Source organism: Nicotiana tabacum, chromosome 7 (assembly GCF_000715075.1).
Source record: "Nicotiana tabacum cultivar K326 chromosome 7, ASM71507v2, whole genome shotgun sequence".
Taxonomy (NCBI): Eukaryota; Viridiplantae; Streptophyta; class Magnoliopsida; order Solanales; family Solanaceae; genus Nicotiana; species Nicotiana tabacum.
In genome coordinates this window covers 11,071,982-11,087,098 of record NC_134086.1, presented here as the reverse complement: position 1 = coordinate 11,087,098, position 15,117 = coordinate 11,071,982, and the positions used below count along the sequence as shown (strand labels likewise).

Genomic DNA, 15,117 nt, shown 5'->3' with positions numbered 1-15,117 from the left:
TGAGTATGCTTGTAAAGACAACCCCTGCTGTGGTGGAACTGACCCCAGAAGGAACACCGCCAAAACCACCCGATCCACAAAGCCTCTTGGCCTCCCTCTCACCCCGCTCCTGAATGTGGACCATCTCTATCTGCAGAGCAATGTCGACTACCTCGTCAAAAGTAGCACCAAATACCCTCTCTTGAGTCATATGAAACCGCAATTGATATGTGAGGCCATTAATGAACCTTCTAATCCTCTCCCTATCATTGGGAACCAACGAAACTATGTGACAAGCCAACTCAAAAAACCTCATCTCGTACTGCGTTACAAACATGTCATCCTGATGTAACTGCTCAAACTGTCTGCACAGCTCCTCTCCGCGAGACTGCGATACGAACTTCTCTAAGAAGTGAATAGAGAACTTATGCCATGTAAGTGGTGCTGCACTGACTGACCTGCACCTCTCATAAGCCTCCCACCAACTAAAGGCAGCCCTAGTGAACTAAAAAGTAATGAACGAGACCCTATTGGTCTCCAGAATACCTATTGTACGAAGAATCCTCTGACAATTATCCAAGAAACCTTAGGCATCCTCCGACTCTGCCCTGCTGAAAGATAAAGGCTGGAGCCTCCCGAACCTCTCCAATCTCCACTGCTCATCATCAGGCATGGCAGGAACCACATGGGCCTGAGCAGCTGCAACCGACTGGGCTGGTAGTGCCCCCGATGTCTGGAGTCCCTTCATCACCTGCTCTGGTGTGCGGACAATGGGAGTCTGAGTACCACCCCCGGCCTGAGAAGTGGTTGCTACGGCCAAAACTGCGACCCCTGAGCAAAATTGGTGCACACGATCAAAATCTGAGCTAAGGCCTCTTGAAGGCATGGAATTAGGATGGGCACAACTGGTGCCTGAGCTTGCCCCACTGGCTCAACTGTATCTGGGACCTGATCCTAAGCTTGAGCGACTTGTGGGTCTACAGGTGTATGAGTTGTGCCTCTGCCCCTACCATGGCCTCTACCGCGACCTCGGTCTCTCGCTTCCCTAACTGGTGGTACTGGTATCTGTCCATCTTGCCCAGTAGTACGTGTTCTCACTATCTATAAGAGAATAGAATGACAGAAGTTTAGTTACCAGAATCAACAGATTCGCACAACAAGAATTCAATAATGTGAAGTTTCCTACGGGTTCAGTTCTGGAAGATAAGTACAGACGTCTCTGTACTGATCCGCAAGACTCTACTAAACCTACTCATCTGTTCATGGGTCTCAAAAAATATGTAAGTTGATAAAGTTTATTTCATGGTATTAATCAGAGGCATAATGGTCTTATGACGTACTGAGAGATTTTATTAACGTATTTCATATGCATTTCATGCATTTATACATGCACATTGACCCATGACTAGATGACGTTATATATGTGTATATATGTATTTTATATGTATATGGGATATGAAAAAAAGTTACGGCGTTATATATGTACCGCCACCTATCATCTGGTATACGTTGATGATTTTACCCACAGTGGCTGATATAATATGATGGGATGCCCTCAGAGGCCTGATGATGTTATGAAACATGTACCTATGCACGACATGACATTCATATGCATATGCATGACACTATAATTATTTCATAATTTACAGAGTTATCCAGACTTACAGGTTGAGTCATTTACTCTATATTTCTTCAATGTCTGTTATGTACTTATTTATGTGTCTTACATACTCGGTACATTATTCGTACTGACGTCCCTTTTACCTTGGGACGCTGCGTTTCATGCCCATAGGTTCCGATAGGCACGTCGAGAGCCCTCCAAATAGGCTATCAGGCCAGCGGAAGATGTTGGTGTACTTCATTTACTTCGGAGTTTCTTGTTTGGTTAGTATGATTTAGACGTGTATTGTTTTGTATGGCGAGACTCTGTCCCGACCTTTATAAAAATTATGTATTCTTAGAGGCTTGTAGACAGATGTCATGTACGTAAAAGGTTGTATGGCCTGGTCGGCCTATATTCAGTATACGGGTGGTTATTTTGGTCTTATAGGCCCGTATGTCTTATGTATAAGTTGATATCACATGTTGTATTCTACTTATTTCATAGCAGCCTTTCAGCTTAGTTATCTATGATAAGTATGATATGGAAATATACGTTATGTTGGTACTCGGTTAAGTAAGGTACCGGATGCCCGCTGCGGCCCATAGGTTTAGATCGTGACAATCAATAAAATCTTTTGGAGTCCATTATGCCTCTGATTTATATCATGAAATAGACTTTATCAACTTACGTATTTTCTAAGACCCATGGACAGATGATAGAATAATAAGACACATAGGGAATCAAGAATATAAGCATCTCTAGCATTTCTATGAATAGAGTCATTTATGGAAATTGTGTATTTGCTCATTTTGTTTGTGTCGTATAGATTATGCCAAAAGAAAGAAGGAATAGCCTTAACATACCTGAACCAGTTCTTTTGAAAATCCTCTAATACACGTCACTTGCGACAACACATAATGGCATATTAAAGTAGGAAAAAATCCGAATGTTATTCTTGAGAAAGATTGCACCTTACTCCTTTAGTATCGCAAAATTCTGTTGCTATAACATTACATAGTCTCGTATGAATTTTGTGGCTTTCATCCGATATCTTAGCCAACATAAGTACATCACTTTCTTACTGATATGGGAAAATGTGTATGGGCTCTTAAGAGCATCTCACTTCATAAGAGCTTTTTTGTAATCCTTTGCATTCTAAATATAACATTACCCTTTAATGACTTGTGTCTTTATCAAAGAGAGTGCTCCCACCTTTAGGATGACTAATCTTTGGCCTTAAGGCCCCTACATGCCACATATTGTAATGACTAAGAGAAATCTTGGGTTGCCACGTTGTTGTCTTGATTAAGCTTATCCAATAGCTTAGAGGGTGTTTGGCTAAGCTTATAAGTTGGTAAAATTAAAAGTGCTTATAAGTTAAGTGCTTATAAGCCCAAAATAAGTCAAAAGCCATAAGTTGGTCTCCACCAACTTATCAAATTTCAGCTTATAAGCATTTTAGGTTTGACCAAAATATTTATAATTCTATCCCTAAAATATTTCTTTTTAAAACAAAACTTTTCGTATACCCAGTTCTTCAGCTGCTTATTATTAATTTCAACACTTTTATCCAAACACGTAACTGCTTATTTTTTAAATCAGCTTCAGCACTTAAAAGTATTTTTCAGCACCTAATGCTTATCAGCTAAGCCAAACGAACTCTTAATTAAGTTTATCCACAATTCCTTAATTAACTTGTTAATCCCTCATTAATCAATAATTACCCAATTATTCACATAATTAAGAATTATCTCAAACACTTAAAATACTACTCACTTTTAACACACTTTATACACCTTACTATCATGATCATGTGGTACCTTGTACGATACTAGTTCATAAATACCGGGTATTTTAGCTCGGGCCGTATTTTATCCCAAAATGCCAAACTTCGACGAAACTCATTTTTTCAATCTGCTTACCCTCTCACCTTCACGAATTTACTTATCCCTTGTTTGAAATAGCATAATACTTATAATCCTAAAATAATCTCATTCCCTAGCTTACGTCGATTAACTTACGACGGAACTTTAATGTACAAAAAAAATGCGGGATGTAACATCTCATTTTCGAGCTTTCATCAATTTATTTATGGCATACTTCCACGTACGAAAACATGGGGTGTAACAGGGGGAGGTGTCATCGAGGAAGATGACGAAAGGATGGGGTGGGGTTCTTATTTTTCTTTTACTTTTCTTTCAAAAGTGATTTTTTTTTAAATCCACATGTCCCCATCTTATTTGTCACCCTGGCGTGTGAATTACATGCATGTTTTATATTTGACTGCTTATCAATTTTGTGTCTAAATGACACATTTGAGATATGGTTGGAGTATTCAAATAAAATAGATTTAAGATAAAGTGTCTAAGTAAATAGTGTGGACAATTTTAAGGGGCTATTAATGTATTCTGCCAAAACAGAAATAACACGCAAATATCGAGCAAAAAACAGTTAAGGAAAGAAAAATGAAGCCTTTTCATGGAGAAAAATGTTACTTTTAATGCATTTGCAGTGGAAATCAACAATTTTCATCTAGGGTTCTAGCAGAGTCTTCTAGAGAGAGTGAAAGAGAAAGTGCAAAGTGGTCGACTAATTTAGGTTCCCGTGTTAAATTAGTTGGAGAAAAGTGGGTCAAGTTTGTGGATCAGGAGCGGGTTCAGATCAATTAGGTAAAAAAAACCATATGGCCTTGAGCCTTAAATCCATGCCACTTGTCCATTCAGTCAGTTTAGGAGTAATTTTAATTAATAGTGTACGATAAGGAGTCTTTTGACCCAAGGACAATTTTAAATAATAGTTAATAGTAGAGGGATATATATCATACCCTTCACCATCTTTGAAAAGGTTCCATAAGTACAATTATAGCTACAGAGCAATGTTACATTTTATTTGAATTGGTAAAATCATTCCACATTGGTAGTTTGAGATTAATGGAATATAAATGTTTGGGACTTCTACATGACTATTCAGGTGGAATAAAAAAAACTTATGCACGTGTCAATTAGTTATGTGGCTTATGAATTTTTTTATTTTTAGACGTAATAAATCAGGAAAAAAACCACTATAAATTTTCGACACATTTTCTTCAATATAATTGAATGTTAAAATAGCACGGTCTAACTTGTTTTCGGACTGGTCATTCAAAAATAGCCAGTGTTTGTCAAGTCATTAAAAAATAGCCACTATTTTGCTGCAATAGAGACCGGTCCAACATAATATACTGGAGTTCGGTGCACCTGTATATGAACTTCCAGCATATTATGCTGGACCGGTATACTTTGCTGGCTCCAATATAATATACTGGAGACTGGAGCACCGATGCTCCAAACTTTAGTATATTATGCAGGACCGGTATATTATAGTGGAACTCCAGTATATTATGTTGAAGTATTTTTTCAGATTTTGAACAGTGTTTTCGTTCAGATTTATCTTTACATGAAAATTGACTAAATTTTGATTACTTTTGAAATTGTGGTTATTTTTGAATGACCGCCTGTAAATCTGGCTATTTTTAAATTTCTTGTTTTGTTGAAGATTGAACTGCTCCAACACCGGCCCGGTCCAACATAAAAAAATGAAGGGAGAATGATACAGTTACCCACAAAAACGAAACTATTTACCCTTGTTTACCCATTTGTTTTCCTATTTATCAAACTAATTACATTTCCTACCCATAGTAGTTTTTGTGGGGAGTTTTTTTTTTCTCCAATTCTTTTTTATTTCTATGTTTATTTTCTTTTTCCCTTTTTTTCTTTCTTTTCTCCTTTTCTTTTTTTCTCGTTTTCTTCTTTTTTCCCTTTTTAATTTCATTTAACTTCTTTTTTTATATTCTTTTTCTCTTCATAATCTAATTTGATTTACTGTTTTCACTATTTTTATTATTCTTTTTTCTACAATAAGAAAAAATAACTGATATTGTAAATATTTGTTTACCTTTTTTTAATATAACTAGTACAATATACCTTCTTTTTTCTTTCTCATTTTCTAAATTCAATTATCAAACTGAAATAATATCAGTTGTCACTTGATCTAATTCACTAAATATCACACCGACTGCTGTTAAACACCATAAATTACATAATCATATTCTAAGAATCAACACGTGGTTGTCATGCAAACCTTGATCACCTTCCCTACAAATATCATGACACACTCTACCATTAGCAGTAATACAACCAGCTATAGAGCAAGAAAACATAATCTACGACAACCAAATCTCCATATATACTAGTTAGAATAAAAATGATAATAAAATATTGAAAAATGCAATAAAAGTATAAGTAGCAAAAAAGACTTCCTGTACCATGTGATACCAATATGGTATATATGTATACCAACAGAGCATATGATTGCTACAACTATCTGCAACTATACTACTGTACCAAAACATTAACAGACGCAATAAAAGTATGAGAAAATTACATGCTCATATTGCAAGCTAAATATTAGCAAAACAACTTGCTCATTCCATATACTAACATGGTATATAGTTGTATGGGGTCGTTCCAACAATTGCCTATAATTATAAAACTATTACATAATACACATAATTTATGTCCATCGGCACAAAAAATTCCAGCACTGCAAATCATATTCATATAAATAATTTCATAATAGAATTCACTTAAAATGCAGCTAAAACAATCAAAACAATGTTCAAACTATCATATGATATCAATATGACATATAAGTCATGGTATACAGCTTTACTGGTTAATTCCTGGCAATTATATGACTATACTACTATTACATAACACACATGCATAAAGAGAAAAATAAAAAATAGTGTACCACATATTAATATAATAAAGTATTTCAAAATATTGTACTATATTACTATTATTAAAAGAAAATCAAATATTGCACCAATTAAATGCAGCTAATACACCAAAAAATGATTCAACTAACATATGATACCAATATAGTATATAACTATACTAATAGGGTATATAGTTGGAATAAATTATATACCAAAATGGTATATTTATATACTATTTGGGTATACAATACAAATTCATCATCTTCTCTGGTTCAACTATATTTCAACCCAAATTTCTAAAATCTACTACAAAATCTCCATCAAATTGACTAAAACTTTAGCTACAACCTCCAATCAACTTTCCAAACAAACCCATACAGGATCGGATCAAAATAATTAAAAACTCAAACAAATCAACTTATGAGTTTCAAGTTTCAAGATCCTTCAATGATGGATTTAATTTTCTCACAATAAAATCTTTGAAAATTAGCATTAACACCGTAATCAAAGAACAATACCCAATAAATTCCAACAGCAAATACTTCAACACACATGAAAATTCAAATTTTAGTTAGATAGTACATATTATTTTTTGTTTTACTTTTAGAAGATAAAATAAACTATGGAGCACAAAGAAAAAAAAAAGGGGGTGATGATATTATTTTTTGGCTTCTTTTTAGGATTCACGCTTTTGCTTCTTAAATTAGATATGTCCATCGCACGCGAGAATTGGGTTGAGCGGGTAATTAATTGTAATAGAATAGGTATTGATATAATTACATTTAAAATGGATAATTACAGGTAATTACTTTTGATTAGGTAGGTACATAGGGTAGTTTTCTCAAAAATATGAAAGGGAAATCGGTTCTCTCACAATTACGGGAAGGAAGATCCCCCAGTATATGAGGTTAATGAAATACTCATGTATACGCTATGGAATTCTTCACAGGTAGATTAATTTTTCATAATTCCCTTTTTCCCATTTCCGAAACGTAATGTGGAAGTAGAAACCACATCTACGCTAGAAATATTGTTTTGATCACATTCACAGGCTAATTAATTACCTTATTGAGATTAATGTGTCATTTCATGTTTTTTTTCCTTTTGAATTTCTTCGCCACCTTTACGGTAAGTTTTGGTCAATTCAATCTGATTGCGCTGCTGATGCATTTTATTTTTTCTTTTTCCTTTTCCCTAGCTCTCATTTGGATTTTTTCCCATCTTGTCTCAGTTTGTTCTTCCTTAGCCTGAGCACATGCGAAAAGCATATTTAATCCTCGACTAGTATGTTCTAGTGCAGTTTTTGCTGTTATTTATTTATTATTTGAGAATGGTGTCGGGCCAATACCTCGACTATTTTACTGCTATTTCCCACCAACACAGGTATCGGATAACTCTGTCCACCTCCCCTGAAGTTTGAACTTTGAGACCTCATAGTTATAGTAGAATATGTAGACTCTTAGAAATATACAATGTGCTGCCTATGAAGATGTATTCATACACAAAGATGCAAATCAGAAAAGAAAACTGTATCCAGCTCGGCCATGGATATGTTAATTGGTAAGCTACTTTAGTTATCCTTTTATATTGTGCCATCTTCCAATTTACCCAATAGCCAAATTTAGATGCTAACAAAGCCAAAGCTGAGGGAAGAAATTTATGGAAACAGTATGTACAAGAGAGAGATGGATCTAATGATGAAGAATGCAAATATAAGGGTAGATACAAGCATTCTTCTATTCTTCAAAAAATAAAGGATAGAAAGAAAATAAAACTCAAAACCTCTTAAGCTTATTGTTCACCTTGGTCCGGATAAAATTGAAGGCAATATTGAACTGATAGTGGCTTCCCTCTGTTGTTTGCCTGCCCCAACCTGAGGTACGTTTGTGAAATTGTAATCCAAGTTGGTTTCAACAGACACCAAACCTTCCAGCGCCTTAACCACCAATGTCATGGAAGGCCTCTTGGTGTAATCTCCCTGTAGACACCACGCAGCAATGCTCATCATTTCTGTCACTTCTTCTTTATGGCGCTGCATATCCTCATTGGTTTTGTCAACCATGTCCATGAGCAGTTCTTCTTCAGCTTTTCTTTCAAAAACACTTAGCAAATGGACATCATCATCAGCCTGGGACAAATCTAAATTCTTTCGTCCACAGAGAACTTCCAAGAGCACAATACCAAAGGCATACACGTCTACTTTCTCAGTGATTACTGACCTCAGCCATTCAGGGGCTAAATACCCTGGTGTTCCTCTCATTCTAGTTACAACATTGCTTTTGTCTTTCTCAATCAGTTTCGACAACCCAAAATCAGAGATCTTAGCATTGAAATTTTGATCTAGAAGGATGTTTTGTGGTTTGATGTCCAAATGAATTATCTTCTGGCTGCAATCTTCATGTAAATAAGCTAATCCTTTGGCAATATCTGATATTATCCTTCTCCTTGTACGCCATGAAAGCCCATTTTCTGGATTTTTATGAGAAATCCATCTATCTAGTGATCCATTTACCATGTGCTCATAGATCAGAAGCCTGTGGCTCTTTTCAGCACAAAATCCAATGAGTTTCACCAAATTGATGTGGTGAATTCCACCGACTATTTTTACTTCTGTTAAGAATGATTCCATCACATGACCTACACCATCCAGATGCTTCACAGCTATTTTGGTGCCATTACTCAGTGTTCCTTCATACACAGAGCCAAATCCTCCTTCCCCTAGCTTTGAACTGAAATCTTCTGTTATTATTTTCAACTCATTGTAAGGGAACCGAGCTAGTATTCCCGGTAAGATTGGCTCTAGATCCAGAAGATCCCCAGCCTTGCTGGACTCATGTGTCCTCTTTCTGAAAAGAACAAAGCATGTACTGATACTTAAAATTATCCCAAAGAAAGCTGCAAGAGTAGATCCTATTATCACTCGGAGGGGTATTGGTTTTTTTCCTCCAGAAATAATTGGAGGCTGATTCTGTGCCTTAGAGGAATCCTGTGACTTTGAGGAATTCTGCACCTTAAGAAATACTCTCGTGTCCAGTTCACCCTCGTTGTCTATGAGAGATAAGACTTCATTCAGTAACAAACAGCTCCCTCGTTGAGCCCCATCTGAATCATATTTGAAAACAGCAGCTTTGCAGGAACAGATGCTAAGGCAGGCCCTTTTGCAATCTTCCAACTTTTTCCCCTTAAGCGGTGATATGCTAGAAGTTAGTTCATGATTGAACTCAAATGCAAAATATGTGGTATTCCTGAGCTCTACGAAACTATGATACTGCGAGGAGTTGCAGTAAATGGATGTCAGCTGTGAACATCCAAGATCTTGTTTCCTCTCAAAAAATGGCCTGAAGAAATTTCTTTCTGGCGGACAAGTACATTGCCCGTTATTTGTGCAAATGCTATATTTTCCACACACCATTGGGTACCCACAGTTCCCTGCATATGGCGTCAAAAGATCATATACGTCTTTCCAATCAAATACTTTCATCTCCCATTGGTAAACCCGTAAATGTCCATCAGGCCCAAGCTTTATGAACTGAGCTGGTGATGTAGGAGGGTATTGCAGAGCAGTAAGGGTTTGACCATCAAAATTGAAATAAGAAATATCCGGAAGAGGTGAAGCATAGTAAAACTGAGGTGGGTCAGAATCTACATAAGTGACAAGGCTTCCATTGAGGATAGTTGACGATAGCAAACCTTGACTCTGATTGGTTGCTGAAATGCTTGCTATGAGCTTCTGCCCAGAAACCAGACTCTGCCCCGGGAGCATAGAATCCGTAGGATGCTCAAAAGATTGCCAAATTGTGCGATTGGTATTATCAAAGAGCACGAGATTCCCCGTTTCTGTCAAGTTTAAGCCTGAAACCGATTTCCCATTTGTATTTGTAGACCAAACAAGAGCGCCATCAGAGTCTGCCAAGACCAAGTTACCATCTTGGCCTAGTTGTAAGGTTGCATTGGGTTTGACAGGATGGTTTCGGTTAGCAGACCAAACTAACCGGGAATCCATATAATATTTGTCTTCGCTAGCAGGGATGTTCTTGAATGCAAAAAGGATACCAAGAAAGCATTCGGTGCTTTCGACATTGCAGTGGAAGGCAAAGAGGTGGCACTTAGTGCCATCAGTTCCACTCACAAGGATGGGTGTCAAGACAGATAAGCCGAAGGTGGAATCAGCCAACGAAAACGGCTTGTTGATCCAGGAAGTGGGAAGTCCTGCTGTAGAATTCAAACGACTGGCATTTAGGTACCACGAAATCTGGGATGAGGCAAATCTGGATGACAAAAGTTGGAGATAAATGATGACTAGTACAGGAAAATACAATCTCTGCTTCACCAACATTGCTTTCTAAACGAAGCTAAAGCTAATAAAATGTTTGAAATCTGGACCAGTTTGCTAGCTACATCTCTCTATTCTAAACCAAAGTGTCCTCCTTTTCCCTATTATTTTAAAGGATCTGGAGGCTAGAGACAACCACTCTCTCTTCTTTATTCTTAAAAAAAACAAATTCCATGTTACTTATGCCTGCTGTTTTGCTTTTTTCTTTCAATCCGTGTCTCCTGGTCAATACAAGAGAGCTGCCTCAGGAAAACTTTAAATTAATGTTTTCCAAATGTGTTTATCGACTTTTAACACTTATTTTATAATCTATATTTATATACTATAATAAAGCCCGAAGTAATTTGTTGTTCCCTCTTTTTACTCTTTAATAATCATTTAATTATTTTCTTAATATTTAAGACTTTAAAATTGATTTATCCTTTGATTATTAAATTTTTCATATTTGAACTATGTAGGAATTACTCCAAATATGTAGGATTTCAAAATCAATTAAGAGTTTGTTTTTCAATCTAAGGTATGTCATCCTAATCAAATGTGAGACGAAAACCAAGACATAACATTTTCAAATCACATGCTATTGGTATGTATCTATTCTATGTTCCTCTCTTAATTTGTTTTTTTAGCTATGTACATATTAATTCTCCTTCTTTTATCTCCTAATGGCTTATGCAACAACAAATATAGACAAAGCAAAAAATTATTTATTAAGAAAAATTGAGAACTTTGGCGTTGTAGAAGAAGATTTAGTGTGAGAATTATTTTTGAAAAATACCTTTTTGAGAACAAATGTTGTCATAGAATAAATACAATTATTATTGTCCAGAAATCAAACCTCACAAAAATAAACTTTTGCATGTACTGGAAAGGTATGTAAAAAGTGTTAAGTTATCTGTGCCAACGCGAGAAATACTTTTGATAAGAGAGTTAATTTGAAGAGAATGGATTGAACATTATTTACTTACATATTCTTGAATAAACGGAATATTATTTTGAAAACATTGAAATCTCTATCTATCCATCTTCTATCTATATATATAGAAAGAATTACAAAACAATACAGATGATTTCACACCATAATAAAAAATTGCCCATGTTTTTAAGTTCTACCTGACCTAGCCCATATTATACATATTTTGAAAGCATTAGCAAATTCAAAATCTGTTTCTTACCAACATTGCTTTTAAAAGCTATGGAGTTAAATCTATGTTCTCACAACCATTGATTTCACTCTCTTTTCTTCTCACATCTTCTACATATGCTTCAAGGGGCCCTCCGCCATTACTGCTTCTTCCATGTGTCACTTGGTTGCAATTTAAGAAAATTGAAGATTCAACATTCCATCATTGAAGGCCATTCAAAGCTTTGCTTTCAAAAATAAGATTTTTTGAGTTTGTTTGTTGTTTAGATTGGGTGTTGTTCCACTTGATTGAAAATATCAAAAGGAGTTCAAAATTTAAATTTGAAGTGATTTGGAGTAGATTTGAGCAAGATTTGAGTTAAATTTAAGAAAAAACGCAACGAAGAAGACGAAGTCAGTTTTTTGTATAATATGTATAATCTTGTATATGAGTGTATAAACACATCTTATACATTTTTATACATCTTTATGCAAGCGTCTGTAGACGAACTTCTTCCACGATTTTCAGTTGCAATTCTTATTTAAAATCAATCCAAATCTCCATTAAATGACTTCAAATTTTATATACAGCCTCTTATACTGTTTCTAACAATTCTAGATAATACCCACTCCAAATTTCTCATAAAATCAAATTCGGAATCTAAACCCCACATATTTAAGCTTGTTAAAAATCTAATTTTCACCATCCAAATGAATTTGGTTTGTTGGACTAATATTTGAGTTACAGTTACCGATTCAAAAATTAACTTAAAAGCTTGAGCAATCTTTTTTAAAAATTAAATAGTAATTTTGAGGACCTGTTGGAGTTGGATGTTGAATCTTAACCTATTATTTTTGGGTTAGTTGGTAGTAAATTGAAATATGGGCTATAAAATTGAAAAGTAGAGATCCCGGTTGTTCTTATGTGAAATATATATATATATATATATATATATATATATATATTAAATAGTTAATTGATTCTAAATGAGTCGCCGTTAATTATCTTTTTCTTTTTGCAAATATTTTAATAAATGAAAGCTATATATATATATATATATATATATTAATTATTTTTAACGTATTGATCATTACCAATGCATAAAATAATAATAATTATCATAAGATATTCTTATAAAATTATAAGAATTTTCATTGCCCTGAATATGAGATCAATATATATATATTTTTAGAAAGCTTTACATTTTATTTTATTTTTATTATAACTCAAAACATTGCTTAATATTATTTATGTAATTTTTAAAGAAGTTATTTACTTATTAACAAGGGGAACACGCGCAAAGTGCGCACCCAACACCCGATCATCACCAATGGTTACATCTTTGGCATCATCATGTTGAACTCTATCCTTAAAGACAAACAAATGCGGATCATCATACTGGCTCTCTCTGATGCGATCAAATAAGGAAGACCGAGAAATCACACAAGCCAATACCCAACTGGGCTCCGAAATATCCGACCTCACGAACTGATTGGCCAAGGCCTGAACATCAACTGCAAGAGGTCTCTCCCTAACTGGAATATATGTCAAACTCCCTATACTCACTATTTTTCAGCTCAAAGCATCGGCCACCACATTGGCGTTTCTCGGATGGTACAATATAGTGATATTATAATCCTTAAGCAACTCCAACCACCTCCGCTACCTCAAATTAAGATCCTTCTGCTTGAACAAGTGCTAGAGGCTACGATGATCAGTAAACACTTCACAAGACACACCATACAAGTAATGCCTCCAAATCTTCAATGCGTGAACTATGGCAGCCAACTCCAAATCATGAACGGGGTAATTCTTCTCATGGGGCTTCAACTGACGAGAAGCATAAGCAATAACTCTACCCCCTGCATCAAAACACAACCAATACCAACTCTCGAAGTATCACAATACACGGTATATGAACTTCAAGCTGATGGCAAAACTAACACTGGAGATGTGGTCAAAGCTGCCTTGAGCTTCTGAAAGCTCTCCTCACACTCGTCCAGCCATAAAAAATGAAGCACCCTTCTGAGTCAACTTGGTGAAGAGCGATGCGATAGATGATAATCCCTAAACAAACCGGCGATAATAACTCGCCAAGCCAAGAAAGCTGCGAATCTTTATGGCTGAGGACGGTTTGGGTCAACTTTGAACCGCCTCTATCTTCTGCGGATCAACCTGAATACCCTCGTTGGACACCATGTACCCCAAGAAATCCACTGAACTGAGCCAAAACTCACACTTGGAGAATTTTGCATAAAGCTTCTCCTCCCTCAATCTCTGCAACACAACTCTCAAATGCTCTGCGTGCTCCTCCTAACTACGCGAATACACCAGAATATCATCAATGAAGACTATGACAAATGAGTCGATATAAGGCCAGAACACGTTGTTCATCAAATGCATAAATGCTACTGGGGCATTGGTCAGCCCAAAATACACCACTACGGATTTGTATGCCCAATGTGGATGAGCTTCGAGAGTTGATTCTGGAGGAGGCCCATAGCTCGCGGTATTCCATTCATCCGGGTGTCGCTAAGATGTATTAGGATTTGAGGCAGCATTATTGGTGGAGGAGAATGAAGAAAGACATCGTGGGATTTGTATTTCGGTGTCTCAATTGTCAGCAGGTGAAATATGAGCATCTGAGACTAGGTGGCTTGCTTCAGCAGATGGATATTCCAGAATGGAAGTGGGAGAGGATCACTATGGACTTTGTAGTTGGACTTCTACGTACTTTGAAGAAGTTCGATGCTATTTGGGTGATTGTGGATCGGCTGACCAAGTCCGCGCACTTCATTCATGTGTGTACTACCTATTCTTCAGAGCGGTTGGCAGAGATCCATATTCGGGAGATTGTTTATTTGCATGGTGTTCCAGTTTCCATCATTTCAGATAGGGGCACTTAGTTTACATCATAGTTTTGGAGGTCTGTGTAGCGAGAGTTGGGTACTCAGGTTGAGTTAAGCACAGATTTTCACCCTCAGACGAACCGGAAGTCCGAGCGCACTATTCAGATATTGGAGGGCATGTTATGTGCTTGTGTCATTGATTTCTGAGGGTCATGGGATCAGTTTCTACCACTTGCAGAGTTTGCTTATAATAACAGCTACCAGTCGAGTATTCAGATGGCTCCATATGAGGCTTTGTATGGGAGGCAATGCAGATCTCCAGTTGGTTGGTTTGAGCCAGGTGAGGCTAGGGTACCTGGGAGACCGAGTGGGAGATGCGGAGCAAATATCCTTACCTGTTTGAGGCTTCAGGTATGTTTCTTGACTCGTTCGAGGACGAACGTTTGTTTAAGTTGGGGAGGATGTTTCGACTC

General features: G+C 36.4%; 1 protein-coding gene across 1 annotated transcript; it reads right to left on the bottom strand.

The window, feature by feature from the left end:
• Positions 1-7,807: 7,807 nt before the first annotated feature.
• LOC107801594 (G-type lectin S-receptor-like serine/threonine-protein kinase SD2-5) lies at positions 7,808-10,809 on the bottom strand. Its single transcript, XM_016624940.2, has one exon. The coding sequence runs from the start codon at positions 10,675-10,677 to the stop codon at positions 8,140-8,142; it is 2,538 nt and encodes an 845-aa protein (XP_016480426.1). The 5' UTR covers positions 10,678-10,809; the 3' UTR covers positions 7,808-8,139.
• Positions 10,810-15,117: the final 4,308 nt, after the last annotated feature.